We start from the raw sequence: 27439 nt of genomic DNA on the forward strand, positions 1-27439 counted from the left end.
AAGTCAATCCGTACATTAAATCGGCATTCTGTGCACGTACAGCAGACAAGCTCAGGCGACTGTCGTCGTGTCGTCACGTGTCACGGTTGGGACTTGAAGCAAGGCGTGGACCTGCGCCTTGAGCACCGATGCAATCGAGAGCGCTTGCACTTGATCACGACTCGCTTGAACGAGGCTTGGCAGCTGCTGGAGCTCCTCCTCGAAGCTCGAGACGTTAAAGTCGATGCGGCGAGGCGTCTGCGCTGCGTGAACGACGGCCGGCACGTCGTCGTGCAGCACGTTGGCGTCATCCAGCAGCGATTTGACGCGTTTTAGTCGGGCGAAAAGGCCCGCGACGTTGTTCAAGGCGACATGTGACGCGTTGGAAAAGACGAGGTGGACAAGAACGCGGTGCGTCACGTCCAGCGGCGTCTGCAGCTGCACGTGCAGCGACAGCGTCGACGCGTCGTAGCGCCAGTGGTCGACAACCGCGCCGTCCGCGCCGAGGAGCTCGCCGTTGACGGCTACGGACGTTGGCGGAGAGACGTGACGGACCACCACCTCGTACGATCGCTGTTTGTGCATTGTCGGGAAGGACCCAGCGACGGGCTCGATGGCAATGACACCGAGAGTCGGAGTATCCATGCGATAGTTAAACGCGGTGAATGCATATTCGTTCGTGGTCAAATACGCATCCGAGTCACCACCGTCTTCGTAGACGGATCCAGAGCCGACCGGATAGCCGGGAACAACGACCAGCCGCATTACTTGCGGCAAACGCTGGGCCGCGCCGAGGCTCGAACCCGCGACCGACCCGTCAAGCGGCACGATACTGCCGGCGCGCAGAAACCTATCGACGCTGAGAACGTGCACGTGGCGATAGAATCCATGTACCGAGGCATATCGTTCAGCGTAAACTGCGCCGTGTACTTGGACGGACCACGCAGAAGTGCACCAAAGGTCTCGTCGAACCAGAGACCTGGTGGCACCCATACGTGCCGCGTCGCGGTCTGCGTCGATGCATTCAACGGGGATACAACCGGTGCAATCAAGTACGCAGAGCCAAAGAGGTACTGGTCCGTATGGTTGTACGCAGCTTCAAGGTCGGGCCACTCGAGGTAGAGTGCGTGGAGGAGCCCGACGCCGGATGCAAACGTCTCTCGCGCCTACACCTGATATAGTACTATCGCGTATCGAGATAGCGCACCGCCGTATAAATGTAGGACACGAGTTGTCGTCGGAGGGTCATAAACTCGTGCATGATTGCGTAGAACGGATCGGGGAATTTCCAAATGCGGCGGTCGGCATGGACATCCTACGTCCAAATGTGACGTTTGATTCAAGTAGCGTGGACCGACCTTTTTCGAGTGCGTACGAAAAATCGGAGAAAACGCACCCCACTGAATCCAGCGCGTGTACAGCTCGGGGTCGCTACCGTGGAGGAACCCGCCGAGGTCGTGGCTCCAGTAGCCAAAGCCCACGTTGGCCGCTGACGCAGTGAACGCAGGCTGGAACGCCAGCGACGCCCACGACGCCTCGACGTCCCCCGAAAAGCCCACAGGGTACCGGTGGCTGCCCAGGCCGCCGAACCGATGCAGCAGGAGCGGCCGCGTCTGGGACTGGGGCCAGTGGTATGGGTTCGTAAAGAAGACGTGGTTGAGCCACAGAGTCGGGCTCAAGCTCGCGCGGGCTTGGTCATGCGCAACGAACCAGTCTTCGCCCTGCTGCCAATCGAGCCACCAAAAGCTGATGCCATCGAGCTCATGGGGGCGCAAACTCAAGGTGAGCCATGCCGTCGCGAACGTCTGATTGGTCAAATCAAACGGGACGTAGCGCTGGCTCGATGGATCGATGCCCATGGCGGTCGCGACGGCCACATACGAGTCTTCCCATGGCTGGACACCGGACGCCGGGTGCAAATTAAGCGTCACGCGAAGGCCCTTGGCGTGCAGGTGCTGCAGAAACGACTTGGGCGACGGAAACAACTCCTTGTTCCACGTGAGCCTACCACCGCGTTTTAGATAGGGGTAGGGTAGGTGGTGGGGTACCCGGTCCAGCCTTTGGGCTGCTGGGCTTGGTCGAGCGTGTGGTTCTTGTAAAAGGTCAAGTGCCAATCCATATCGAGGACGATCGTATCGAGTGGAATGCGTCGCGATGCGTAGTCGGCAGCGAGGCCTTCGACTTCGACGTCGCTGTACGCCCACCAGCGCGAATAGAAGACCCCAAACGCATACCTAAGCGCCTATAAGAAATGAGAGGAACTCATCACGCGCACCGCGGTGGCAGCGGCACGTGTCCCGCGATCGCGGTAAACTCGCGCAGCGCGTCCTTGAACCGACGGCCATGGCCAAAGAAATACAAATCTTGGTACGACTGCGGGCTGTAGTAGCACACAAAGCCGTGCGGCAGCGGGTTCGCCTGCAAGAAATGATGCGGCAACGACGTAGAAGGAGGTAGCTTACGTTGTCAAAGCAGCAGCCGGCAGCGACACATTCGTCTTCCGAGGCAATGTTGGCGCCGCAGATGCGGCGCTCGTCCGGTGGAATGATTGCACACGCATGCCCTGGCGACGGCACGCTGACCTTGGGGACGAGCCACGGGTAGGTGGCGTTGCTGAGCTCGTAGCTGAGCGAGTCATCAAGCACGACGTAGCCACGCTTGCTGCCGACGCCGTACGTGCAGTGCGAGTCGGCAATGTAGTCGGGCCCACCGGCGTGGCAGTCAAGGTTGACCGACCCGTTGGTCATGTCGAGCGTCCGGATCGTGCCAGTCAAGCGACTCGTGTCATTGTCGGTCGCCGATGGGATCCACGTCGCGTTCTTGTGGCCAACAGCGAGAGCCGTCACGCGCAGATTGCCGTCGCCAAACGACGTGACCGAGCGCGGATCGTAGTGAAGTGCAATGTGCGACGTCGTGATCGTGAGCCAGCCGTCGTCGTCGTCGTCGACGCGAAACGACGGCACGGCGAGGCGTCGGTTGGTCACGACCATCGTCGCCCGGTCGCGAAAGCGGTTGGTGAGGCTCCACTCCATGCGAATCACCTGCGCCGTGAGTACCGTGAAGCGGGCGTGGCCGGCGAGGACGACGGCGGCAGGGTCCGCGACGGGGTCGGCCCCGAGCGAGGCCGGCGAACACCAGCGTCGCGAGAAGAGAAAGCAGCTGCGCCATTCGGGGCAAGAATCTCAATGACGGTATCTTTGGTTGAGGTTGGCGTCCGGTTGCCGGTCGTTCGCATCATCAAAGTGCAAATTCCAAGCGGATTGGATTTCATTTTCCTATCTGTATCTTACACTATTTACGGGGTGAACATCATGGGTCCCCGTGCACGGCAAGCGTCCTTGTGGACGGCACTGGAACTCTTTGGCTCGAGCCGTCAAGATACACCCACCCACATGACTAACCGACATGCGCGTGCTAGGCTAGAAGCGCAACAAGGCTCTTTGGCGTCTGTAAAGGGCTTTTGACTAGATTCAATATGACACTATTTCCGGAATTTCGAAGCAAACATGTCTAAATACTGTCATAAAGTACAGGCAGCGCGTATGCTGTCGGCATGCAGCATCGCCGGTACCGTGGCATGCTACACAGCCACCACGTCGCTAGGCTGGACAAGGTCTCTGCACCTCTATCGGCTGTCACGCGGTGCCCACGACCTGTCTGCTCTGTCACACTATTTCTTCTGTTTTCCAAGAGAAAGGCCGTGCTGTGACACGTGACGCTCGGAGCTTCGTCCCAAAGCCGCAGACGCCAAAAACAAAAACACGCCGACCGATGGAGCCGACGATCTTCGTGCGCAATGTGGCCGACGGCGACGTCACCCGCCACGCGCTATTGCTTCTCGAGTGCGAGTTCATGTGCGACTGGGACCTTCCGACGAACGTGCTCGCCGAAGTGCAGATCGGCGACGCGGCCACGTACTGGCCGGTCGCGCCGTCCGGTCGCTTCAAGGCGCTCGTGCATCTACCGCGCCTCGGCGCGCACGACATTGTCATCAACGTCGCCGAGTGCTACACGTTCCTCTCGGTCACATACGCATGTCCGGTTACGGACCACAAGATGCGCTTTTACTACCAGAAATGCGCCGGCGACGACGGGACGTTCGACGCGCCGCTTGGCGCCGACAACTCGGAGGCAATGGCGGTGGCCAAGATCAAGTTCAACGCGCTCCTGCTGCAGACGGCGATGGCGACTTTGCTTCCGGACCACGAGACGTTTGCGCTTGAGGTCGACGAGGACGGCCAGCCGATTGTCCACGTGATTGAAACCAGCTTTGGCCTCGCTGCCGCCCACGCCGCGACCGACCAAGAGCTCTACGCGCTCGTCGCCAAGGACATGGAGGCGCTCGGGTACCATCACTGCGTGAGCGGAACGCAATGGAAGCACGCAGTTCTCCTTGGCTGCGCGCGCTACAACCCATCGACGCGCAAGGCGGACGGGCACTTGGCGCTCGGCGGCAATGCGCACGCGATGTTTGGCGCCTGCGGACTGCACACGTGGGCGGCCCACGTCGGCGAAGTGTCGAGCAAGTTTCTGGATGCAACGCCCATCGATGCGTCGCGGCTGCTCGACGACAGCTGCCACCGCAAGACGCACTGGGCCAACTACGCGACGGGCCTTGGCGCGTTCTTGCACGAGCTCGGGCATGCGCTTGGGCTCGGCCATGCGGTCGACGGTATCATGGCCCGCGGCTTTGACAACCTCAACCGGCTTTTTTGCATTTTCGAGCCAACGCCATGCTTTCAAGGCGCTGTCTATACCCATGCATACGCTGACGGCAAGCTCATGCTGCACCAGCACCAGGTCGTCGAAGTGTCGGACGTCCAGGGCGCTCACTGGCACCGCGCGGACGTGCTGCGCCTGCGCACCTCCAAGTGGCTCGCGACGTCGCGTGTTCCTGAGGCCAATGGCGCGCCGGCGGTCAATTGGCGCCGGGACCTGCTCGGGCCCATTGGGTATGGCACCCACGACGGCCCTCTCACGCTCTTTGAGGCCACGGAGGAGACGGTCGCGGGCATTCTGATCACGTCGGCGGCGTACGTGGATCGAGTGGAGCAACTCTCGCCGTCGACGCTCAACGATTTGCTGCTCGCCGACCTCAGCGTCGGTGGCAACCAAGACTTGTTTGTGCTCCTCGACCACGAGTATATCTTGCGGGTGGACGTCCACGCGGTTGCTTGGGTCGACGGCCTCCGGTTCCACACCAACCTCCGCACGACGCGCATGTATGGCGGTGGCATGGGCATTGCGCCGCGGTCGCTTGTCGCGCCACCGGGACACTACATTGCGTCGCTCTTTGGGGCCCACGGCGACCACCATCTCGGTCGCATCGGTGCCGTCGTCCGCCGCCTGCCGTCGACCGAGCCGACGCTGCCACCGGCACCGACGACGGTCACGTCGGGGCTTTTGGCATCGGCGTTCTCGTCGTTGTTTGGCCCGACCGTGCACAGTCTCCCGGCGGTCGGCGACGGCGCCTACGACGGCGACCAAGACCCGTTTTCATTCAAAGACGGGCTTGGCGCGGTCGTGCTCACGTGTGCGACATATGTGACCAACCTCAAGTGTCTCTCGGTACCCGACGCGGCGGCGCACTTGGCCGACGGCTTGTACTGCAGCGACGACCAACACGTCTTTGCGCTCGTGCCGGGCGAGCACCTTGTTCAAGTTGACGTTCGGTCGGGCGCGTGGATCGATGCAATCCGGTTCGTCACCAACAAGCGTGTCACACCGTGGTATGGCGGCGACGGCGGCGTCTTCTCAACGCTTGTATGCCCACCCAAGCATGCGATCGTCGGGTTTTTCGGCTCGATTGGCGACAACTATGTCGGTACCTTGGGCGCCTACTACTTGGAGCTGCCGCCGATGACGTCGGTGCCGGCACCGACATCGGTCGTCGCACCGCTGGATGCACCCGTGTCGACACCGATCGGTGTTGTGATTGTCGCTTCGGCCACCGACGTCGAGCTCGTCGAGACGTTTGCATCGATGGCAGCTTACGCAGAACTCTGCGCCAAGCATCCGCAGCACGTTGTCTTTGTCCTTGCCGAGCACGATACGCTCGTGCAGGTCGACGTCTGTCGCCGGACGGCGTCACCGTCTCCGGCGTCGGTCTGCACTCGGCCCGCGTCGGCAGTGCGTGGTATGGCCACTTTGACGTGGCCTCGCTCGCCTATTTGAGCGCACCAAGCGCGTATCTCTCGCATGTGCGCATTGCCGGCGCCGACGTCTCGTACGAGTTTGCGGAAACGACGACGACGACGACGGCACCGGCGTTTCTCAACGACAGTACGACGGTAGTCGACGTTGGCGAGGCCAACGCCTGCCTCGACTCGCGTGTCGGTCTTGTCGCGGCGGTGGTCTGCCGCCACAACAATGGAGATGCGCTTGTCGACACGACGCTCGAGTGGTCGAACGTGTCGCTGGACACGGCCCCGCCGTCGACGTGGTATGTGTCGCGCGCCGTGGTGACGTTGTGTCTTCCGGACGCTGCGATGGCGCACGGACTGTTGGCGATTGATGCCGCCGGTGTCACCACGTATGCGCCCAGTGTTGCTTTCCCGTAAACTTTAATCGACGAGTCGATGCAGAGACCAAGTGCTGTTACGAGATTGCATTTTCATTATTCATCTATACCAATGACGGCTCTTGTCGATTTGATACGTTTTGTGGTTTGATTGTCGGTCGGGTCATGCAAGTAAGTCACCGCTTGATTGAAGCCATAGCACCTCGAGAAAAACATCTGCAGTACATGCAGAGTAGGATGCAGACCCACCCATGTCGACATCCGCATGGACACGACAATCTCACCGACCTTGCGCTGCCAGCCATCGACGACCACGTGGGAAGAATGCAAGGGAAGTCGGTTGTGTGTTAGTAGAATTAAGGAGCGCACGCGAGGTGTGCGAGCGCGCTTTGCTGCAGCAGCGCGAGCAAGTGTCTCGTTTCGTCCATCGAGAACGCCGTGTACACGCGATAGTGCTCGTCCGCGACCACGTCGGCCAGCTGCAGCGCATCCCGCGCCAGCGCCAGCGTCATCGTAGGGATGGCCGCCGCGGGGTAAAACTGCAGGCGCTCGACCTGCGCGAGCGTCTCCATTTGAACGCGGTGGGCAAAGAACACGAGCGAGGGCAGACAGCGCGCGCGGAGGACGTCGGCGTTGGCAACGCCGCAGTGCAGAAGCCAGCCGTGTTCAAAGTGCAGCACGTCGATGAGCGCGGCGAGAGCCACGGACGCCCGAAACAACAATGTCTTGACCTCGGCCTCCTCCTCCGAAAAGCAGCTCACGGCGCGCCGACTGCCGACCAGCGATCGCCACGCATCGTAGGCCTCGGTCGCCTCCACGTACGCCTTCCACGCCAAGTGTTCGCGGACGGCGCGGCGCAGGTCGTCGGCACGGTCGCCAAAGTCGACGCGGTGGAGGAGCGCGAGCGTGTCGGGAGGCAGCGCCGCGAGCAGCGGCGTCAAGCTCGACTGCTTGTCCTGAAGCACAAAGTACCGAGCGAGGGAATTGGCTTGCACGACGGCTTCGGCGCGGTGGCTTTCGTCGTAGCAGAGGATGTCGAGCGCACCGATGCGGTCGGCGTCCGAGGCGTGCGGCATCGTCATCATGGCTTCGGCCGCGGTCTTGGTGACGTGTGCAAACAGCGGCGGCGAGCAAAACGGCGCGATCGCTGCGAGGCACGCGTGCGACGGGACCGCCGTGACGCACTGCGCGTAGACTGCGGCGCGCGCGTCTTCCGGCAGCTGCGACGCGTAGAGCGCGACGAGCTTGAACTGCTTGTGCTGCACGAGGTGGCGCAGGTACGCCTTGAGCACCTTGTGGCCCGCGTCCACATCAAACACTTCGCCGGTCGTCTTCATAAAGAGCACGAAATGGGCGCCGAACCGGAGCAGCTGCGGTGACACGTCGTGCGTCGACGGACCGAGGTCCCACGAGAACAACATCTTGTCGTCCGTGTCCACAAGGCGGGCGAGGATGTCGCGGATGATGACGTCCACACGCGACGAGACGAGCTTGGCCTGGATGCGGCGGTGCGGATGGCTGGCTTGGTCCCGCACGGTCGCATTCGCGCTGCCCGACACATCGGCGAAGAGAGACTCCATGCTCGACACATACTGCCCGCCGACGGCCTTGGTCGTCGCCAAAAACGAACGGTACAGACGCAAATGGTCCTTGTTGAGCTCGAGCGCCAGCGTTGTCGACTGGGCCTTGAGCTCGAGCAGGTGCGAGATCGCATCGTCTTCGGCGTGCCCGACCGCCGCTTTTGTAAGCGCCCACACGTGGTCTTCCCACGACGCGCAGGTCGGCGACGACAACACGACGGTAGCGTTGCCGCTCAGGGCAGCGTATATGACACGCTCCAGCTCGCGCGCACGCAGGCTCGTCGTCTTGGCCATCGATGCATGGTCTGTGGCGTCCGCGAGCTGCCAGCACATGTGCTTCCACAAGATGCGGTACGGGTTGCCCCAGCGCGTGACGCCGTCGTCGCCTTCGCACGCGCCGTTGACTTCGCCGCCCGCGAGGCTTGCGGCGCGCCACGGCTGGCCAAGCTGGATGCAGAGGTCGGCGGCCTCGCGCGGCTTGCCGGCGCGGAGGAGGTGCCACACGCTCGTGAGCAAGTCGAGCTCGTCTTCGGCGTCGTCGTCGTCGACGTAGCTGTCGCCTTCGCGCAACGGCCCATCGGGGTCCATGGCGCAGACGACGCTCGCCCGGCGCTGGCGCTGGAGCTGCTTGAGCGTCCGCGCGTGCATGTGGCGCTTCTCGGTCGTCGCCACCACGTTCTCGGCCGCGACGGCTTCGAGCCACTTGAGGACGGTTTTTTGAAGCGCGTAGAGCTGGTTGCGGTTCTCTAGGGCTGCGATCGCGTCGAGCTCGGTCGACGCGGCCGTCAATGGCAGCTGCGACGACGTCTGCAGGACGCAGAGGTCGTCGTGCTTCTGAATGCTGAGATCGCGGAGCTCGTAGAGCAATCGCCACGTGTTGCGCTCGTTTTTGAGTTCGTTGAGAAGCACGCTCGGGTCGGGCTGCTTGTTTTGAAACGAGAAGCCATGCTGCAGGGAGAATGGCGCTGGCGCGGAGGAGGAGGACGAGGAAGACGAGACGCCGGCCTTGACGCGGGCCTCGATTTCATTCTGGAGGATCTCGACGTACTGCGAGAGCACTTGTTGGCAGAGCTGGTTGGGGTCCTCGACCATCTCGAGCTTGGTGTACAGCTGGTCGAGCGCGGTCGCAAACGCATCTTCTTCCGGACGCACCGAGTGCTCGATCCACGCCGCTCGATGCATCGTCGGGTTGTTGTACGTGTTGCTGTCGTCGCTCTGCGTCTCGTATGCGTTCGAGATGGACGAGATCGTCGCATGGTCGTACGGGCGCATGTTGGCCGTCGCCGACCGCGACGACGATGCGAGCTGCAAGTGGAGCGTTCCTTCGAGCGCGAGGCCGCAGTCCAAGAGAACCCAGTCGCTTGGCACCTCCTGGCCTTGGAAGAGACCCACAAAGCGCGGCGCATCCGACGGCTTGGGCGTGCTCTGGCGCTTGGCCCACGCCAGGTAGAGCACGTGGCCCACGGTCGTCGTCGCCGCGTCCACGTCCACATATTCGACGGACCGATCTGGGAACTGAACCTTGACATGCGCCATGCCCTGCTTGACCGACTTCTCGACCGACGCCGCCTCGAGCACGTCCAGGAGGGCGGCGGCCTTGGCCGCGCGGCTGACTTCGGGCCGCGTCGCCACGGGCTCGTACGACGTCATGTCCACGTCTTTGATGGTCGAGGCCTCATGGTGCTCCTCTTCTTCCTGCAGCTGCGCGAGGAAGGCCAGCGACGACTCGGCGGCGAGGATGAGTTCGCTCGTCCGCTGCGCCATTGCGTTTTCAGTGGCGTGGAGCAAATACAGCCTCGCCAATTTTATTAAATCATCCGGATAGAGTTCCGGATACTATCCATGGTATCCGGAATGGTGCGTGATGTGAGACATGGCGCGCCAGTTGAAGCCGAGCGAGCAAGACGCCAGTACGGGGTACCGGGTGACGCCTGAGCAAGGTGAAACCAATATAGCGATACAGCAATAGAGCAATATATGTACCTGGCAAATATGATCAATATCGTACAGGCCCCATGTCATTGCCCCTTCCAGCGCACAGCTCCAATCCATTCAACCAGAAGGCGTCGGTATCGAATCCAGGGTCTCATGGAAGGACACGCGCGCCGTCGACTTGCGCACATGCCTTGAAGCGGCTCGGCGACGAGGCTGTGAGTCACGGTAGTTGCAATGCGAGGTAGTACGAAAGTGCAGGCGCATCATCGACGTTGAGTTTGGTTCATGCTATGTAATTTGGTGGAGGTCAAACTCAACGCAGTTTTGCATCGAATGAATTGCAACAAAGCTCTAGAGCTCTGAAGCGGAGTCTTTGGACACATGGCTTTCGAAGTAACCCTCCCGCGTCGGCTACCGAGACGGACTATATACGCTTTTGTTTGTGAGATTGTTCCCACGACAGGCTCCATCCCTACACTTCAACGTCGTGCCCGCCAAACTGGTCGGCCACTTCAAGTTGCTTCGAAGGGTCCATCTATCTGTTTGGAATGCATCGGCAAACTGTATGCTGGCGGAAAAATACGCGCTCGTCTGCGTCGTTTGTCAGGCGATCTTTTTGGCGCCAAAAGTGAGCGTGCCGTCGACGAACGCTGGCTCTTCGCCGAAGAGTTGTACTATTCGAATAGCAGAGTCCGAGGCAACAATCTATATTGTGCGAATAGAGCAAAAACGGCTCGGAGGACATTATTGTGTTGCTGCATCAGCATGGACTACTCTGGGATCGAGTAGAGGAGCTTCCCGGCGGCGCTGCACGCCAAGTGCTCCACCTTTCGAATGTCGACGGTCGAGACAAACGACGGCAGCAACGAACGACAGACTTTCTCTGCCTCTTGCAAAGGCAGCGACGTCACGACGAGGAGCACGACCGTCTCGGGCGAAGCGTCGACGACGGGTACGAGGGCATCTGAGATCGCTGGGTGTTGCAAGACAGCGTCTTCAATCTCGTGCCGGGGTACAAAGACCGTAAAGTGGCCGGCGCGGCAGCGCACGGGCGCGCGGAGACGGTCGCCGACAAACACGTGGCCTTGGACCACGGCCCCGCCGTCCGACGTTTGGTAAAAGCCATCGGCACTAATGCGGACGAGCGTTTTCTGCTCGACGTAACCCGCACACTGCCACGGTGTCTGCACGACGAGCTCGCCGTCTTCGCCGTCCCGACACACCATCCCGGTGCTTGGCTTCTGCACGCGCACGAGCGCGCCGGGCCAGAGCGCACCGGCGTTTGGAAGACGTAGATGCGTCGGCGGTGCGACGCCGGGACGGATCCCACCGGCGGCAATCCCACCGGTCTCGGTCGACCCATAGTTTTGTACGAGGAAAAGGCCAAAGTCGCGGCGCAGCGCAGTGTGCATCTCGGTCGGCAAGGTCACGCCGGCGCTGTAGGCCAAGTCAGCAAACAAGGGCACGGGTTTCGAGCCCTGCAGCAGCGGCGCGTACGTGCCTGGGGTGCCAAAGACAATGGTCACGGCCGACGGTGCCGGCGTCGACAAGACGGGCACGAGCGCGTCCATGCGACTGCTCATAACGAGTGTCGACGTGTCACCATGCGCTGACGTCAGAATGGCAAAGAGCGCGTTGATCGCATATGCGTGGGCGATCGATGACGCGAGCACGAAGCGACATGGACGGGTGGGGAACATGGCGGCCTGCGTCGCGTCGCCCTGCGCATACATGCTCGGCCACGCGCATGCCACGACTTTGGACGTGCCTGTGCTGCCCGACGTGAGCATGCACACGCCGCCGTCGGATCCAAACGCCTCGCAAGGCCATTGTGGACGGTACGTCGTCGTCGTCGTCGTCGTCACAGTACCCACGGTCGCATCCACGACCAACGCTGCGCCCGTTTGGGCAATCGTGTACTCGAGCAAGTGCAGGCGCGACGCCGGCAAGAGGACCACGACGTGCTTGCTCTCGGCGGCTGCCACGATGGCGGCGGCGCTTGCGAGGTCGTTGCGGACGACCAGCACATACACGGGCGGCGAGGCACCGACGAGCCTCTCGAGGAGAGCTACGCCTGTGCGTAGCAGTGTCGCGCGCGCGTTTTCCACGATGACCGGGCAGTCGATGCATGTGCTTGGCGCCGACTCGAGCAGCGCCAGCCGGCCGTCGCGTCGGACGATCATGGGCGTTCGATCTCTTCTGATTGGTCGCCACTTTGCACTTGCATGTGATTGGTCGCTTTCGGAGGGTTAATGCAATTGGATCTTGCGACGATGGACCGTCGCGGCAGCAACAACCAGCGGCAACGGCCGCAGACAAGCCGCCTCAGCACCAAGAAGGAGGCCTACCGACTGCCCGAAACGACGGTACCTTCTGCACCCGTGGAACCGCTCGTCAAGCTCCGATTGCCGACGCTTCTTGCAAGTCCTGCAACGACCGATGGCCTCGGTGGTAGCTCGCCGCGCGTCGCCAAGCCGCCCGTGCGGTACACTACCCACTGCGCTGCCGTGGTACAATGGTAATGTGCGTAGTGCGAAATCTGCGACCATTACCCGACGACCACCGAGCTCGGGGCGGGTCGGTCCGAGGCCACCTGCGCAGGCCCACCGCATGCTCGCCGCTGCACCTCGCGCCATGAATGCAGAAGACGACCGCCGCCCGAATCAAGATTCACCCCATGACATTGCGACTGTCTGCAAGCCGCCCGAGACACAGCCATCTTCGCCATCACTGGATGCGTTCTTTAAAGCCCCCTGGTTCCGTGACCGGGAAGCGTACCGCCACATCGATGACGCCAATGGGCCTCTTCTGGCCAAGTCACTCTACCACGACGCTGCAATGTCGGGCGAACCTACCGTTGACGACACTGCTGCTTGGAGAGACTGCCACGTCCTCGCGTACACTCGCGAGGTAGTGCTATCCATCGACGCTATCCAGAATGCATCCGCAACTTCGATCTGTAGACTGGATGCTTTCGCATCCGATTTCTTGCGTCCGGCTTGGAAAAGCACGTGCACCGGGTCAACTTGATGCTTCCATCCGGTATCCGCATCATATTCCTGTCCCTTCCAAAGACAGTCCTTTCCGTAGACACCCCAATGACGTTCCTCCAGCAGCGAGCCATCTTTTTCCAGGAAAACGCCTTGATCCGGGACGTGTGCCGCGTCGCGTCATCACTCCGCGATACCATACCCGACGGTGCCTATGTGCTCGCACAGCACTGGAAGGAGCGCATTGTCCAGCGCGCGATCGGTGCCTTGCCGCGCCCCAAAGCTCTGCTGTCGACGCATGGCCGTCTCCTATCGTCGGCGCTGGCCACGGCTTGTGACGACTACGCCATGGCCATGCAGAAGACTTCGCGCATCTACCAACTTCAGCGAGAGCAATATCCCATTCTCGCAGCGTACGCAGCACTGGAAGCCACTCTTCGGACGCCGACGCCGGGTGAAATTGGCGAGCGGCATGCACCGTTTGCGGTGGCGCGGCAGCAGCTCCAAGCCGCGTACTTGTTTTCGCCACCGTGGACGCTGCCACTTTTGCGGCAAGTGCTCACCATGTCCTCCTCGATCTTGCAGCACGTCTCGTTCTTTTATGACATTCCCAGCGACTATGACGCGATCGCGTCACGCCCGCAGCCGCCGTTTTTGCTGCCCGACTACCTCTGCCTGCAGCACGCGACTATGGCCATTGCGCAAGAGACACTGCGTCTTGACTGGCGCAAGGCCATCATCCAGCTTATCCAGTGCTCGGTCGAGATTGCACCGAGAAAAGACCCGAGCGTGGTGCGCCGGTTTGTCAAGTATGTCGACTGTCTCCTCAGTCGAGACCTGACGGACCTGGTACGAGAGCGTATCGGCTCATCGCACACTGACGATATGGATGGCTAGATGGCGTCGTCGTCGTCGGGCTTTTGGCGCCTCCTTTTGGAGCCCCGGTGCACGCAGATCACGCGCCAAGCGTCCGAGATTCCCATGTCGACCATCCGGAAGCGCCACGTACCGCTGTACTACCGCCCGCGGCTCAAGCCGCCGATCCTCGCGCTGACGCTCGCATTGGTTGCTACATCCGGTCGCACGCGTACCGTGACGCTGCAGCCGTCACTGGACGAGGTCGAAGCCGCGATCGTCGAGCTCATTGGCACGACGACAACGTCTTTTTTACAGCAAGTGCGTATTGAGAGCGCGCTTGTGCCGCACGTCGCGCCCCTCCCGCTGCTCCACGCGGTGTGTCGCCGCCTCCACTATCGAAAATTAACTCGTCGACGGAGTAGGAACGAGCCGCCGAGGTGCAGAGTGCGATGGCCGAGACCACAAGCATCATGCGCCGTCTGTTTCTCGGGCCATTGGCGCTCGTCGAGCGGTACCAAGCGTTTGTGTTGGAGCTCGACACGCGCATGGCGCGTCTGCAATCGCTGCTCGGCACCGACCAGAGTGTCTTCTTGCCCGACGACAATTTTCAAATGGTTTTAGACCAACTGCAATGGTTTACATCGACGCTGACGACGGTGCGTACGGTCAATGTGTGTTATCACAGCCGTCATGGTCGAGTGGATCACATAGGTCGCCGTCTCGTCCTTTGACGACGAAGCTTTTGGGCTCCTGCAGGTCGACTCGCGGCACCTCAAACAGGTCCTACACTATTCTATCAAAACGATAGATTCCTTCAATCGAAAATGGGCTTAGGTGCTCTACGACCAAGTCCATGATGTGGTACAGACCACGCTGCACGCGTTGGCGGCCAACTGCCACATCTGCGAAGGCAGCATCACGGCAGCGTTCGAAGGGGATTTCAACAAACTCGCGACCGTCCCCAAGACCGAAGTGGACGTCGACGCGCAGTGCAACTACATCCACGACCTTCTACTCTCGGTGCACGAACGCCGGCTCGCCGTCAGCGCGATCGACGGCCGCCTCGACGCGATCGCGGGCCTCGGTGTGCGCGTGCACATTGCACTGCACAAGGCGATCTGGGCGCGGCACTGGACACTCCAGCAGTGGCCGCAACGGCTCCATGTCGCCGCCTTGCGAGCCAGCGAAATCGCCGACTGGAAAAAACTCCAGCTCATGGAAGGACTCGTGAAAGAGAAGCGTCGGTTCCAATTGGACATGAGCGCATTGCGCCACGACATGCATGACTTTATCGAGTCGGTGGTCTGGGCGCGCGAGAAGCTCGATGCGATCGCCGACCGCGCGCACAGCCTGTTGGAGCGCGCCGAGACCGCAGTCGCCCAAGTGCACGCGTTCATGGTGCGGGAGCGAGCGTTCGGAAGCCCGCTTTCCAAAGACATGGAAGTGACTACGCTCTTGTCGCACATCTCGCCGTACGCTCGGTTTTGGTCCATGGCCGCCGAGCTCGTTACCTCGACGCATGTCTGGAGCAAGACACCCTTTCACGTTCTCAACGGCGCCGACGTCATGGCCAAACTCGAGGTGTGGCGCGCGCAAATGGCAGGCGCGCGCTTTGAATTTCAAGCCAATCCTCGCATCATGGCGTCCCTCGACGCACTCGCGTCCGAGCTCGACGCCTTTAGCGTCGGTGCTCCCGTCGTCGCCATGGTCGCGTCCGGCAGCATGAAGCCGCGCCACTGGGTGCAAGTTGTCTCGCTTCTACCTCGACACCACGCCGTCACGGGCGTCGCCCAAGAAAAGCTGCTCTTTACGCTCGAAGACCTCGTCGACGACGGTATTCTCTCGGTGCTTTCGGCCACCGAGAGCGTGCACAAGACGGCGGTCGCGGAATTCGGTCTCGAAACAACCTTCGTGGGCCTGCGCCGGTCGTGGGCCCGGCCCCTCTTTGCACTGGAGCGGTATGCGCTCAAGGACACGTTTGTGATTACGAATTTCGCCGAGCTGCGCGCCGAAGTCGACGACCAGCGCCTAACGGTGCACGGGTTGGTGGCTTCGCCGCATGTGACGCCATTGCTCCACGAAGTATGCCTATGGCAAGACAAGCTCCACTTTGCCGCCGAGCTCTTGAAGCTCTGGCACGACGTCCAGTGCCGGTGGCGCGACGTCGAAGGCTTCTATTACCGCGTGACCGACACGGACATTGGCCGGGATGTCGCGACGATGGAGAAAATCTGGCGAAGTCTCTTGCACCTCGTGCGCGGCCAGCCAAGCGTCGCCCGCATGGTCGATTCCGACAACCTCAAGGTAGACGGCAAGGACGACACGTGTGAGGCTTATCTGCCGTGTAGGAGCCTCTGGAACGGTGCTGGCGCATCCTCGAGCACGCCACCAAGGCGATTACAGTTGTCTTGGAGTTGCAGCGAGACGCGTGTCCCAAGCTGTGGCTCCTCCCGAACGATACGCTTCGGGATCTTCTCGCGGCCAAAGACAGGAGCGCAATCGTGCGCTGCCTTCAAGGACTCTACGACGGTCTGTGCGACCTCGTGTCGAATACCGATGGCAGCATTGCGCACGTATGTCTGCACGGCAACGACGTTCTTCCTCTGGCGACACCGATACCGTGGCAGTGGCCCGTCGCGGAAGGCTGGTTTGAGCACCTCGGTGCGCAGCTCCAATGTCTCGACGTGGCGATCCACACGGCCGTTCGTGACGCGCTATCGGCAGCGTTTTCGGCCACCGACACCCTCGTCTCCGTCGCGTCGCTGCTTACGACGGCCCCGCTGCAAGTCGCCGTGGCGACATTGCACTTTGTGTGGACACGAGCTATGACGCGCGCCATCGACGCCGGTGAAGCCACGGACGACGTCCATCGCGCGCTCCAGACCGTGGCCAAGGAGATGATCCGAACCCTACGCACGTGTCCACTCAAGATGGCCGTGCTGCTCACCGACGTCAGCGCGCTCCTCAATGTCACAACCGACCTGAAAGGGGCACGACACAACGATTTCCAGTGGCAAGCTTATCCCAAGCACAAGCTCGATGCGTCCGGCGAGTATGTGCTCGAGGTGCTGCACACGTCGATGGCTTACCGCCACGCCATTGTGTGCCACCACCGCCCGCGAAGTGCATTTACGACCGAGAAGGCTGTCTTTGGCCTCTCTCTCGCGCTGCGCCATGGCCGCGGGTTACTCTTACAAGGCGACGGCGCCACCGACACGGCACGGGACCTCGCATGTCTTCTTGGCACGACACTTGCACTGCACACGGCTACGACGCCTAGTGCGTCGTCGTGGCGCCAACTCGGGCAACTGCTACTGGGCGCCGCAAGCACGGGAAGCTGGCTCTTCATCGCCAATTTGCACGCAGCCGCGGCATCGGTCGTCGGCAAGCTGACGCACGCCGTGCTGCAACAGGCGTTGGGTCGGCGCCTGTCGATCAACGGACGCACTGCCAACGTGCACCCGCAGTTCGTCTTGCTGGCGTCGGTGTCGGCACCGATGGCGACGGCAACGACACTCTCGGCGACCTTCGTGCCTTGCGCGCTCGTGCCCCTCGATGCACACGTGGCGACAAAGCGCGCGTTGTACGCCTGTGGGTTCCAGTACGCGACCCATTTGTTGGACCAAGAAGACGACTCACGTGTGGCCAACTAGGCACTACGAAGCACTGGGCGCTTGGATTGGCGCGTTCCGAAATGGCCTACGCGTTGAAAAGGTACGCGTCACCGAGCTACCGCTCGCGCCGTGGCGTCTCGCGCTAAGCGCTGCGTCTCACCGTGCTGCTGCATGCTCGAGTTCGTTGCTGCTCGAGGCCGAATGCGACGCTGTCATCGCTGCCGTTGAACGCACCGTGACGGCCCGACTCTCGATTGCGGGTGCGATTTTTCTAGGCGCATTGCTCGTTTGCATATTGAGTGCGCGGTTGTATAGACGCCTCCGCGGCCCAGCTGCTGCTGCGGCGCCTCGCGCCCGTGCCGTCCACTCCGAGTGACGGCGCTGTCGAGTACCATGCGAGCAAGATGGACCAGCTACAGCACACCACCTCGACCTTTCTCTGCTCGATCCTCTTTGGGGCACCCGCGGTGGGCAAGTCGACGTTGCTGGCTGCTGCCGCTGCCGACACGCGATGCGACATCGTTCGGCTGTATCCTGGCGAATCGCGCCTTCTCGAGCCGTTTTACAGCACCGGCCTCCAGCCTTCGTGGCTACACGAGGTCGTGACCACAGCGATTTCGACCGAGACGCGCTGGATCGTTCTCGACGGGCCCTGCGACGCGATGCTCCTCGACACGGTCGTGGCGTTTCTAGACGACTATCAACACGGACCACTGGAGGCCATCCCAGCGCATCAGGCGTGGCGCATTGTGCTGGAAACCGACGTCGTCGTCGGGCTCTCTCCGTTCACGGCGCCCTCCATCGGCCAGGTCCATCTCGATACCTCGGGCCTGAGCTGGCGCCACGTGCTCGACGCGTGGCTGCAACGACTGCCGTCGTCGATCGCCCGGTCGCACGGCAAGACGCTGCAAGATCTCGGGTTCTGGGTGTTTCCGCTCGCATGCACGCTGCTGCCGCCCAAGCACCCGATGGTCGTCGCGTCAGCTTCCACAATGGTGTCGCTTCTCTCGCTCGTCGATGCGCTCGTCGCGACTGGCGGCGGGTGGCCCTCGTCGTCGGCAACCGTTGCGCCGCTACTGGAAGGATGCTTTGTCTTTGGCTTGATTTGGTGCGTTGGTGCCACATTGGCGCCCGCCCAGAAAGAGACGTTTGGCCATTTACTGCGACGCGCGATCGTTGGCGATCTGCCGCAGCACTACCGTGTCCTTGCATCGCCGATACCGAGTCACAATGGCGTCTTTGACTACGTGTTTGATGTCGCCTTGGTGCGCTGGGTGCCGTGGCCGTCGGCGACACTCGTGGCAGGGGCGCCAGCATGGATTGGCGCTCTCGGCGCGGCGTCAGTACGCACTGCGTTCTTCACCACGGTATGGCGCCCGAGCTACCGCCCCATCCTGCTCACTGGAGCCTCGTGCAGCGGCAAGTCCCACCTCTTGCACCGCTACTACTGTCATTCCGACGGCTCCCACGACTACATTCCGTGCTATGGCTCCATGGACCACCTGAAACACCGCATCGCGTCCAAGCTCGGGTGGGTCCGTGAGCGCACGCTCGGCCACGTCAAAGGCCTCGACCACTACGTCGTCCTGGATGACTTGCACGTCGCCCGCACCGGCGTCGACTGCGTGCGCGAGCTCGTCGAGACGCAGCGGTGGCGGTTCGAGGCCGCAGACATTCGCCTCCGTCACGTCTGGTTTGTCGGTGCCATGCGTAGTAGCGACGACACACGCCTGTCGCGGCGGCTCCTTCGGCACTTTTTTGCTCTTGTGCTCGACCCCCCGACGCCCGACTCTGTCTTTGCCGTGTGTGCGACGTCGACGACGCCGGTGCTGTCGCCGTCGTTGCGCGATTCGGTGCTGCAGGCAACCACCGCGCTCTTGCTCGACGTCCTCGAGCACCCGGCGACACCAATGCTTGGCTGGAACGTGCTGCGAAAAGGACTCGACGTCCTTCGTATCATCGGCACGCTACCGCCATCGACATATGCAACGTTCGGGCTGAGCATGCTCTGGGCCCACGAAGTCTCCCGCGAGTTTGAAGACGCGCTTCGATCGGCCGCCGACGTTGCCCAGTTCCGAGCGAGCCTCGGCGCCGCCTTGGCCAGTGGTTTTGGCCCGGCGTCTGTCGCACAGCTCGAGTCGAGGAAGAGCTTGAATGGGCTGGTCTTTTGCCCCAACGCCCGCCAGCCGTGCCAATACGACGAGATCTACCACCCGCAGTATGTCGCCGAGTGTCTTGGCGCGTGGCGCCTCGCGTCCAAGTACCCGACCACGGTGTATGCGTCCAAAGCCACCGTTTCCTGCCTCGCCAAGCTCCTTCGCGTCCTCACGCTGCCCCTCCGCGCCGGGCCGTTTGCGTGCATCTTTTTACAGTACAAAGCGGGGAGGTACGATGCATCGCAGCAGGTGGCGGCTACCGTCCGCATGGCCAGCGCCATCGTCGGCCTCGAGTGGTACGAGGCGACGTGTACAACGGTCGGGGCGTCCGCAAGCCGCCGTCTCGTCTATGTACCGCCGTCGATCGACGCGCGTGCCGTCATCGCCACCGAGCTAGACGCGGTCCACCCGGGTGACACAACGGACGCGCGACAACCAAAAACCTTCTTCGTGCTTCCGATGCCATCGAACGGCGACGACGACGACGTCCGAACCTTGTACCCGATGCTACGCAGCGCGCCATGCCTCTTTGAACACGCCCATATCGTGTGGCTGAACGACGACGACGACGACGACGGTGACTGTTTTGACGGCAACGCTGCTGCCATTGTCGCACGGACGTCGCTGGCGCCGACCCTGTCCCGGCACGCCCGGTCCGAGGCGCTCCTAACGGTCTGCGGCGAGGTCCAAGCGCATGTCGAGCGCGCACTGCATCACGCGGGCGCGTCGACGCGCCTAGCGTCCATTTCCAAGTACACGTTTCCCGAGGTCGTCGAGACACTCTTGTCCGAGCACACGGCTCGGTGGCGTTGCAAAGAGCGTGTCTGGACGCAGGCGCAGGCTCAAGCGTCGGTCCTCACGAGCACGATCCACGCGCTAGCCACTCGTACGGAGCACCTCTTGATGGCGCTCGCAGATCTCGAAGCCCGGCGGACCGTGTGCATGGGCGACGTTGCGGCGTGGACGGCCGCGGCCCGGCAACTCGACGAGCACTATGACGCGCACGTGGTTAGCGCCAAGATTTCCGCCGAGGCCTGTGCGCGCAAACACGCAGAGCTCATAGCCGCGCTAGCGCCGTTCCACGCCAGCGCCACCGCGCGGGGAGCGGCCGTCCTCGACTTGCCGCGCGACGACAACCTCGACGAAGCCAAGCCGGCGCGGCTTCACGGCCATTGGAGCCAGCTCCACAGGGTGCTCCACGAGCTGTGTTTGCACGGTCGCGGGCGGCGGCGCCCCAGCAGCGATACACCGATCGATGGCCAAAGCGGCAGTGTCCGCGACCTCGTGCGGAACCTTCTGCACGTGTCGATCGAGCGCGTGGCGCAGAGTGCGGTTATCAGCGCGCGGCAATGGCGCCACTCGATCGCCGATGCAAAAGTGTTTCCAACGTTGCAAGTCGTCCTCGACTACCTCGATGCACTCTTGGCGTGGGCCAAAATCATGAACGACAAGCGGCGTGCGTCGACGCAGCTCGTCGACGACCGCCGCCGACTCGATGCGATGCAACAGGCGACGCCGCAGCATCGAGCCGCGCAGCTCGAGGTGCGCAACGCGCTTGGCATGGCCGGCGCCGATGTCGAAGCCCACGACGTCGAGATGCAAGCTGCGCAAGAGCAGCTGACCGCGCTCCGAGCCAAGCGCGCCTTCGAGGAGACCGTTCGCCGTCGCCTTGACGCGTCTACGGTGCGTATCCAGGACCAGTTGACATCGGTACCGGTCGTCCTCGGTACCCGCCTGCCCGGCGCGTGCATGGTGGCAGCCACGATCCGTGTGTATTTAGCATCGTGCAAAAGCTGTGTGCGGACATCGGTGCTCGAGTCTGTGACGCGCCTCCTCGCGACGCGTCACTTTGCCTGCTCGGTGGACGAGATGCTGCTGCTGGTCTATGAGGAGCGCACGCTACTGGCGCGCTGGCGTCTCCACGGCCTGCCACCAACGACTGCGTTTACGGCGGCGGCCTATGCGATCACGTCGAGTACAAAGCCGGTGCTGCTCATGGACGGCGATGGGGTCGGCAAAGCGTGGCTCACGTCCTTGTATGGAGACGCCCTTCTGGTTTGCGACGCTACTGAGACGAGCATCTCGCGGGCTACGATGCGCGCGCTGCAGACGCGCAAGCAGCTGTTCATTTGCAACGTTGAAGCCGACTTGCGCTTCATCCTCGATGCCTTCGCACACGCGAGAGGGCATGTGCAATTGGATGGCAAAATCCATACCGTCCACGCCGAGTGGTGCGTCTTTGTGCAGACTCCGTTTGTGGCACGACCGCAATGGCCCGAGGCCATCTACAACGCTATGGACGTCGTGGATGTTGGCTTGAGCCCGACGGACGCCCCCAGCTACTTTCAGTCGCTCGTTGCAACGCTCTGGGACGAAAGCGACCATCTTCGAGTCAAAACCAGCTGGGTCGCCTACTACGATGCACCCAGCATCGACGATGAGCTCACACCCGCTCTCGCCGCCAACGCATCGCTCGACGATGTCTGGCACCGGCTGCAAACGGACGAGGCGCCTGAGCCGCCGCCCGCGGGCTTGGCGGCGTCGACGAAATCGTACATGGAGAGTCTTCTTCCAACGCTTGTCTTTCTCTTTGACGCTTCGTACAATCTACGGGCGATCAATGGCAACTACGCCGTATCCTGGAGCCGCGCCTCGATCGCGCGGCTCGTCGAGTCGGCCAAGCACCGGTGGCAGGTCGACACGCTTCGCGCTGAAGAGACCAAGCGCGATCTGGTGTCGCTGGCACGCCCGGGCTTGATGCAGACGTTCACGAAGCGACAGCTACTCAAGCGCGCGCAGACACGCACCAAGCGGTTCCACGACAACACCGAGCCGCGTGAGCTGGCCGATCTCCACGCGCATGTGCTGCAGTACATTGCCGCCGTCGACGAAATCGTCTCGAACGAGCACGCGGTGACGTGGCGCTTCCTCCTCTCAATTGCGTCGGCGCGGCAGTTTGCGCCGTCCTTGGCCCTCTCGAACGACCTATTGAGTGCGATGGCGCGCATTTGGCGCGGCGAAGTGCCGTGGATCTCCAGCGCCGACGCGCTGCGCAAGCCGGTGCAGATGGAGAAACGGAATTGGGCGATCGTGCTGACGCTCTCCAAGTGCGACGGTTGGCGCGACGACTGGTCGCTACCGCCCGTGGACCTCGGTGCCAACTCGATGGACCTCGCGTGGCACCGCGTTGCCTTTGCCACGTGCTGTTATTCCCGAGACGAGCTCTGCGCTGCCATCACGCACTTTACATCGGTGGCGCTATCGCCGCATGCTCTCCCACCGTTGCCGCTGCCGCATACATCGACGCACACCGCCCTCCAAGCTGCGCTGGACGCGACGGACCGTAGTACACCCATCGTTCTCTTTGTCGATGCGGTGCCGTCGGCGGTGTTGACCCTACTGGAGCTTGGCACCACCCCATCGCTCGTGGCGGCGGACGACGCATCCGACGTCGTGCGGGATGGCCTCGCGACAGCTGCTGCCCAAGACCGCGGGGCACTCGTCTTGCTGCAGCACACGCCAAGGCGCCACCTACATTCGTGCAGCCTCGCGTGGCAGGAGCAGATGATGTGTGAGCAAGAGAAGGGTGGTGCGCATCACCGCCTCTGGCTCTTTGCGTCGATACGCGACCCGATAAGCGACGCCGTCGTATCGAGCCACGCCTACAAGCGCACGTTGCGACCACTGGATTCGCTGGCTGACACGCACCCGCCGACAACCGCCGACGACAACGACGATGCTCGGCTCGATAGGCGCCTTCGCCGTCTCCACGTTGCCCTCCTTGTACTTGACTCGTTGCGTCAACATCCCTCATGTCGTCTTTCTTCTAGCGGCAACAACACGTTTTCTTTGCCCCGACCGTCCCGTTCGACGACTCGACGCTGGCGATGGCCATGCGCGACGCACAAGCAGCACCGGTTACCACCCCTTTTGAGACCCGATTCGCCATCGCAGTTGCTGTCTACCGCAGCTACGTTCTGGATGCTGACCGAGTACAGTCGATCTGTGCATGGCTGGAGCGCATCGAGTGCGGCATCGAGGGGCCCGAGGTGCCAGCACCCGGTTTTCCGGTGTCCAGCGCGGGCTCTTGGAGGTGTATGGCGACACGCTGCAGCACGTGTGTCCGCCCCTCGAGCGCAATGACGAGGCCAGTGTCCAGGAGCTCCAGAGCCTCTCGCACGCGATCGCACTTCACTACACGTTCCATGATGTACTGAGTCTCGCGACGTGGCAAGAGCACCAGCAGACGCGGAGTCCGTGGACCAATTTCTTCTACACCGAAGTCACCGCTTTTGGTGTGCTGGTCACGGCCATGCAGCGGGATATCGCCGAGTATCTTGCAGACCTACCGTCGCACCGCTCGATTGTGCAGCCGTTGCTGGCGGGTTTTGATTTCCCCTTGTCCTGGCGGGTGCTACCGCGTCTCCAGCTCATCTCGATCGACGCCTTTCTCGCGCACATGAAGCAGCGACGCCAGTGTCTCGAGGTCTACAAGGACGGCAGCAACAACGCCGAGTTTTGGCTTCCTGCGTTCGCGCACCCCAAGCGACTCGTGGAGCTTCTTCTGTACCAGCACGTGCCCAAACGCGCGCGCTTCGTGCTCGGCGACGTGGTATCACGCGCCACGTCGACGGCCGATCGGTTTGCCCGTCGACTGCTCAAGAAGCCAACGACCGCCGAGACGCAGGCAGGCACGACGCTCACGGGCGTGCGCGCCTACAACGCCAGCTGGCACCCGACGGCTCGGCAGCTGGGCCGGCCCCTAGGCCTCGGAACCGCTTCGGACTTGCCGTCCATTTACGTCGTCTACGATGACGACGCGGGTAGAGAGGCGCATGTTGACCTCGTCGAGCTCCCCGTGCATCAGGTCGACAGCACCAAAGACCCGATCGTGTGCTCGGTCGTCTTGCGCGTCTTGGTGCCCCTGCCTGAGAACGCAACGGACCGGACGTGGCTCCTCGCACACTCGTTTCTCTATATCGGCTGACCGCCGGCTTTCGGCTTAAGTGTACCAGCCCTCCAGTTCGCATCCGAATGACATCCCGAGTTCACATCCTTTTTCCAGTGATGTTTTAGCGCCAAAAAAAGTCGCTTGCAAAGCGACGTTGACGAACGCGTATCCTCTCCGCAAGCATACAGTTTGCCAATACATTCCAAACAGATAGATGGACCCTTGGAAGCAACTGCAAGTGGCCGGCCAGTTTGGCGGGCGCGACGTCGAAGTGTTAAGATCGAGCCTGGAGACAATACACAAAAGCGTATACTAGTATAGTCCGCCTCGGGCGATCGCCTAGCCAGCAACATCATTCTTCCACCTACGTCATTTCGGTGGCCTCGCTGCATTGGCGTGACGCTTTCGTGTGAGCGCTCAGCGCCTGACGACAGAGACAGAGCCAAGCAAGGGAATGTAAAATTCCCTGGCCGCCATGTCTCGTTATACAACTCGTGTCGAGGTCATTCCAAAACTGTCTGTGCATGGAATGCTTGTGAAGATAATTTTGGTTGTATCCAATGGATAGATATATATCTCGCGATAGCACCCACAAACGGTTGAATTGACGCGGTGCCGAGTCCTGGAGCTACCGCGTGGCCACACTGCAGGCGCTCATCTCTGCGAAGCTGGACGTGTTTTGCTTGTGGATTGAGCCACCGCTTCGCAGCTACACAACGTGTCACCACGGGTAGAATCACGTCCGCATGCGCATCGAGAGAGCACGCTGCAGATCGTCGAGGCTACCAACAGACACTTCAAGTTGCGTTGGGCCAGCTTCGTATCCGGATGACCCATGGCATCCGGATAGTGTCCGCATAAAGAGTGGCGAGAAATCGATCGGCGCCAGGACAGGCAGCGGACAAGCATGGGGATCCTCGACAAGATCAAGGAGATTGGTGCGCCTTCGCTGGTAGACGACGCGGATATGGCTCATGCTGCATGCGCTCCTAGAGGATGAGATGAAGCGGACGCAGAAGAACAAGGCCACGGAAGGCCACCTTGGCCATCTCAAGGCCAAGCTCGCCAAGCTGCGCACGGAGCTGCTTGAAGGCGACAAGTCGAGCGGCGGCGGCGGCGAAGGTGCGCGCCCACGAAGCTCTTCCATGCCAACGATCGCATAGGGTTTGACGTGGCGAGGAGTGGCGACGGCCGCGTCGCGCTCATCGGGTTCCCGTCCGTCGGCAAGTCGACGCTCTTGAGTCAGCTCACCGACACCGAGTCCGAGACGAACGCCGTCGAGTTCACGACGCTAACGTGTATTCCCGGCAACCTCATGTACAACGACGTGCGCATCCAGGTAATGCTTCACTTGCTCTGCGCACCACCGTATGACCAACGTATATAGCTCCTCGATTTGCCCGGTATCATTGAAGGCGCTGCGCATGGCAAGGGTCGTGGTCGCGAAGTCATTGCTGTCTCCAAGTCGGCCGACATGATCCTCATGGTGCTCGATGCCGGGCGCGAGGAGGGCAACCGCCACCGCGCGATCCTCGAGAACGAACTCGAGACCGTCGGCCTGCGCTTGAACCGCAACCCGCCGGATATTTATTTCCGCAAGAAGGCCGGCGGTGGCATCTCCTTCAACGCGACCGTGCGCCTCACGCGCATGGGGGATGACCCGTACAAGACCGTCTACAAGATCTTGCACGAGTACCGGATCCACAACTGCGAGCTGCTCTTCCGCGAAGACGCGAGCGTCGACGATCTGATCGATGTCATTGAAGGCAATCGCAAGTACATCAAGTGCCTCTACGTCTACAACAAGATCGACGTCATCTCGATCGAAGACGTCGACCGCCTCGCGCGCAACCCGCACTCGGTCGTCATTGCCTGTGAACACAACGGCCGGCCCGCGGTATGTTGTCGCTTTTTCCAACGTACTATCAAGGTATCAATTGTCGGTCGCTTGTTGCGATAGCTCAACTTTGACCACTTGCTCGCGACCATGTGGAAGTACATGGGTCTCACGCGCGTCTACACCAAGCGCCGTGGCGAGGTATACGAGCGCTTCCTTCCCTAGTAGCTCACGCTTCGACAGCAACCCGAATTTGACGAACCCGTCGTCCTCTCGTCGGAACGCAAGGGCACGACGGTCAACGCCGCGTGCATGTCGGTACGCCGGTCATGTGTCTTGGTATCAAGGTATCAACGCGATGCTAGATTTCCAAAGACATGCTCGACAACTTCAACTATGCGCTCGTGTGGGGCGTGAGCACCAAGTACAACCCGCAACGCGTCGGGAAAGAGCATGTGCTCCTCGACGAAGATGTGCTGCAAGTCATCACCAAGACGGTCAACCAGCAAAAGCACGACAAGAACTACAACAAGAAGGTCCAGGCCCACTGGGACAAGTACAAGGCTAAGAAGAAGGCGCTCAAGACCTAAGCCATCCCCCATCCAAGGCCGAGCGAGAAAACAACGACTGTCTCCCAATATCGAGTGTTGCGACACGCTACTTTTTACAGTTTGAGCCACCCGGGGCGGCCCTTGGTTCTCGCGCCCGACGTCGTCGTCGTCGTCGTCGTCTTGGCGTCGGCCGTTGTCGACGAATTGGACGACGACGGCACGAGCGGCTGGCTCGACGGGTACAGTAGACGCGGCCGATCATCGTCGTCCTTGGACTCGGCGCCAACGTCATCGAGCTACAACGCATCAGAGGATGAGGATGAAGCCGAGACCGCGCGGGGACGAGATGTGCGTACAATGCCTTGGTTGAGGTACGCGCCGAGCTCGGTCGTTGGCGTCGGCGATGACGTCGTCCATCCGAGGAAAAGGTTGGACGCTGGCACCAGATTCAAGTCGATGAGCGACTTG

The 27439-nt window shown here is 61.7% G+C and overlaps 6 protein-coding genes across 6 annotated transcripts; 3 read left to right on the forward strand and 3 right to left on the reverse strand.

Moving 5' to 3' along the window:
• Positions 1-2: 2 nt before the first annotated feature.
• Positions 3-3071, reverse strand: SPRG_13734 (hypothetical protein). The gene is made up of 7 exons (XM_012352677.1): positions 2442-3071; positions 2255-2397; positions 2028-2213; positions 1338-1983; positions 1187-1294; positions 874-1145; positions 3-829 (listed from the first exon to the last, which is right to left on the reverse strand). Exons 1-7 carry the CDS (start codon positions 3009-3011, stop codon positions 52-54), a joined length of 2703 nt encoding a protein of 900 aa, XP_012208067.1. The 5' UTR covers positions 3012-3071; the 3' UTR covers positions 3-51.
• A 679-nt stretch (positions 3072-3750) lies between these two features.
• On the forward strand, positions 3751-6539 carry SPRG_13735 (hypothetical protein; the record flags this gene model as incomplete). Its single annotated transcript, XM_012352678.1, has 2 exons — positions 3751-6065; positions 6110-6539. The coding sequence occupies 2 exons, from the start codon at positions 3751-3753 to the stop codon at positions 6537-6539; spliced, it is 2745 nt and encodes a 914-aa protein (XP_012208068.1).
• Positions 6540-6817: 278 nt separating this feature from the next.
• SPRG_13736 (hypothetical protein) lies at positions 6818-9852 on the reverse strand. The gene has a single exon (XM_012352679.1). It carries the CDS (start codon positions 9841-9843, stop codon positions 6856-6858), a length of 2988 nt encoding a protein of 995 aa, XP_012208069.1. The 5' UTR covers positions 9844-9852; the 3' UTR covers positions 6818-6855.
• Positions 9853-10784: 932 nt separating this feature from the next.
• SPRG_13737 (hypothetical protein) lies at positions 10785-12220 on the reverse strand (the record flags this gene model as incomplete). Its single annotated transcript, XM_012352680.1, has 1 exon — positions 10785-12220. The coding sequence occupies exon 1, from the start codon at positions 12195-12197 to the stop codon at positions 10785-10787; it is 1413 nt and encodes a 470-aa protein (XP_012208070.1). The 5' UTR covers positions 12198-12220.
• Positions 12221-13112: 892 nt separating this feature from the next.
• On the forward strand, positions 13113-24684 carry SPRG_13738 (hypothetical protein; the record flags this gene model as incomplete). Its single annotated transcript, XM_012352681.1, has 10 exons — positions 13113-13853; positions 13902-14237; positions 14285-14518; positions 14574-14642; positions 14697-16166; positions 16211-17463; positions 17516-17736; positions 17792-23415; positions 23463-23681; positions 23726-24684. The coding sequence occupies 10 exons, from the start codon at positions 13113-13115 to the stop codon at positions 24617-24619; spliced, it is 11061 nt and encodes a 3686-aa protein (XP_012208071.1). The 3' UTR covers positions 24620-24684.
• Positions 24685-25485: 801 nt separating this feature from the next.
• Positions 25486-27058, forward strand: SPRG_13739 (hypothetical protein). Its single transcript, XM_012352682.1, has 7 exons — positions 25486-25521; positions 25577-25705; positions 25747-25922; positions 25971-26480; positions 26544-26621; positions 26664-26738; positions 26786-27058. The coding sequence occupies exons 1-7, from the start codon at positions 25491-25493 to the stop codon at positions 27008-27010; spliced, it is 1224 nt and encodes a 407-aa protein (XP_012208072.1). The 5' UTR covers positions 25486-25490; the 3' UTR covers positions 27011-27058.
• The last annotated feature ends 381 nt before the right edge of the window (positions 27059-27439 follow it).

The sequence above is a fragment of the Saprolegnia parasitica genome, assembly GCF_000151545.1.
Source record: "Saprolegnia parasitica CBS 223.65 unplaced genomic scaffold supercont2.104, whole genome shotgun sequence".
NCBI classification, from domain to species: Eukaryota; Oomycota; class Saprolegniomycetes; order Saprolegniales; family Saprolegniaceae; genus Saprolegnia; species Saprolegnia parasitica.

What these genes read in the sequence shown, in the direction of transcription:
- SPRG_13734 (XM_012352677.1), bottom strand. Translation starts at nt 3,011, where the DNA reads ATGGAGTGGAGCCTCACCAACCGCTTTCGCGACCGGGCGACGATGGTC. An exon ending in CCGGCTGCTGCTTTGACAAC is followed by an intron (nt 2,398 to 2,441) that starts GTAAGCTACCTC and finishes CATTTCTTGCAG; the next exon opens with GCGAACCCGCTGCCGCACGG. An exon ending in CACGTGCCGCTGCCACCGCG is followed by an intron (nt 2,214 to 2,254) that starts GTGCGCGTGATG and finishes ATAGGCGCTTAG; the next exon opens with GTATGCGTTTGGGGTCTTCT.
- SPRG_13736 (XM_012352679.1), bottom strand. Translation starts at nt 9,843, where the DNA reads ATGGCGCAGCGGACGAGCGAACTCATCCTCGCCGCCGAGTCGTCGCTG.
- SPRG_13739 (XM_012352682.1), top strand. Translation starts at nt 25,491, where the DNA reads ATGGGGATCCTCGACAAGATCAAGGAGATTG. An exon ending in GAGCGGCGGCGGCGGCGAAG is followed by an intron (nt 25,706 to 25,746) that starts GTGCGCGCCCAC and finishes ACGATCGCATAG; the next exon opens with GGTTTGACGTGGCGAGGAGT. An exon ending in TCAACGCCGCGTGCATGTCG is followed by an intron (nt 26,739 to 26,785) that starts GTACGCCGGTCA and finishes ACGCGATGCTAG; the next exon opens with ATTTCCAAAGACATGCTCGA.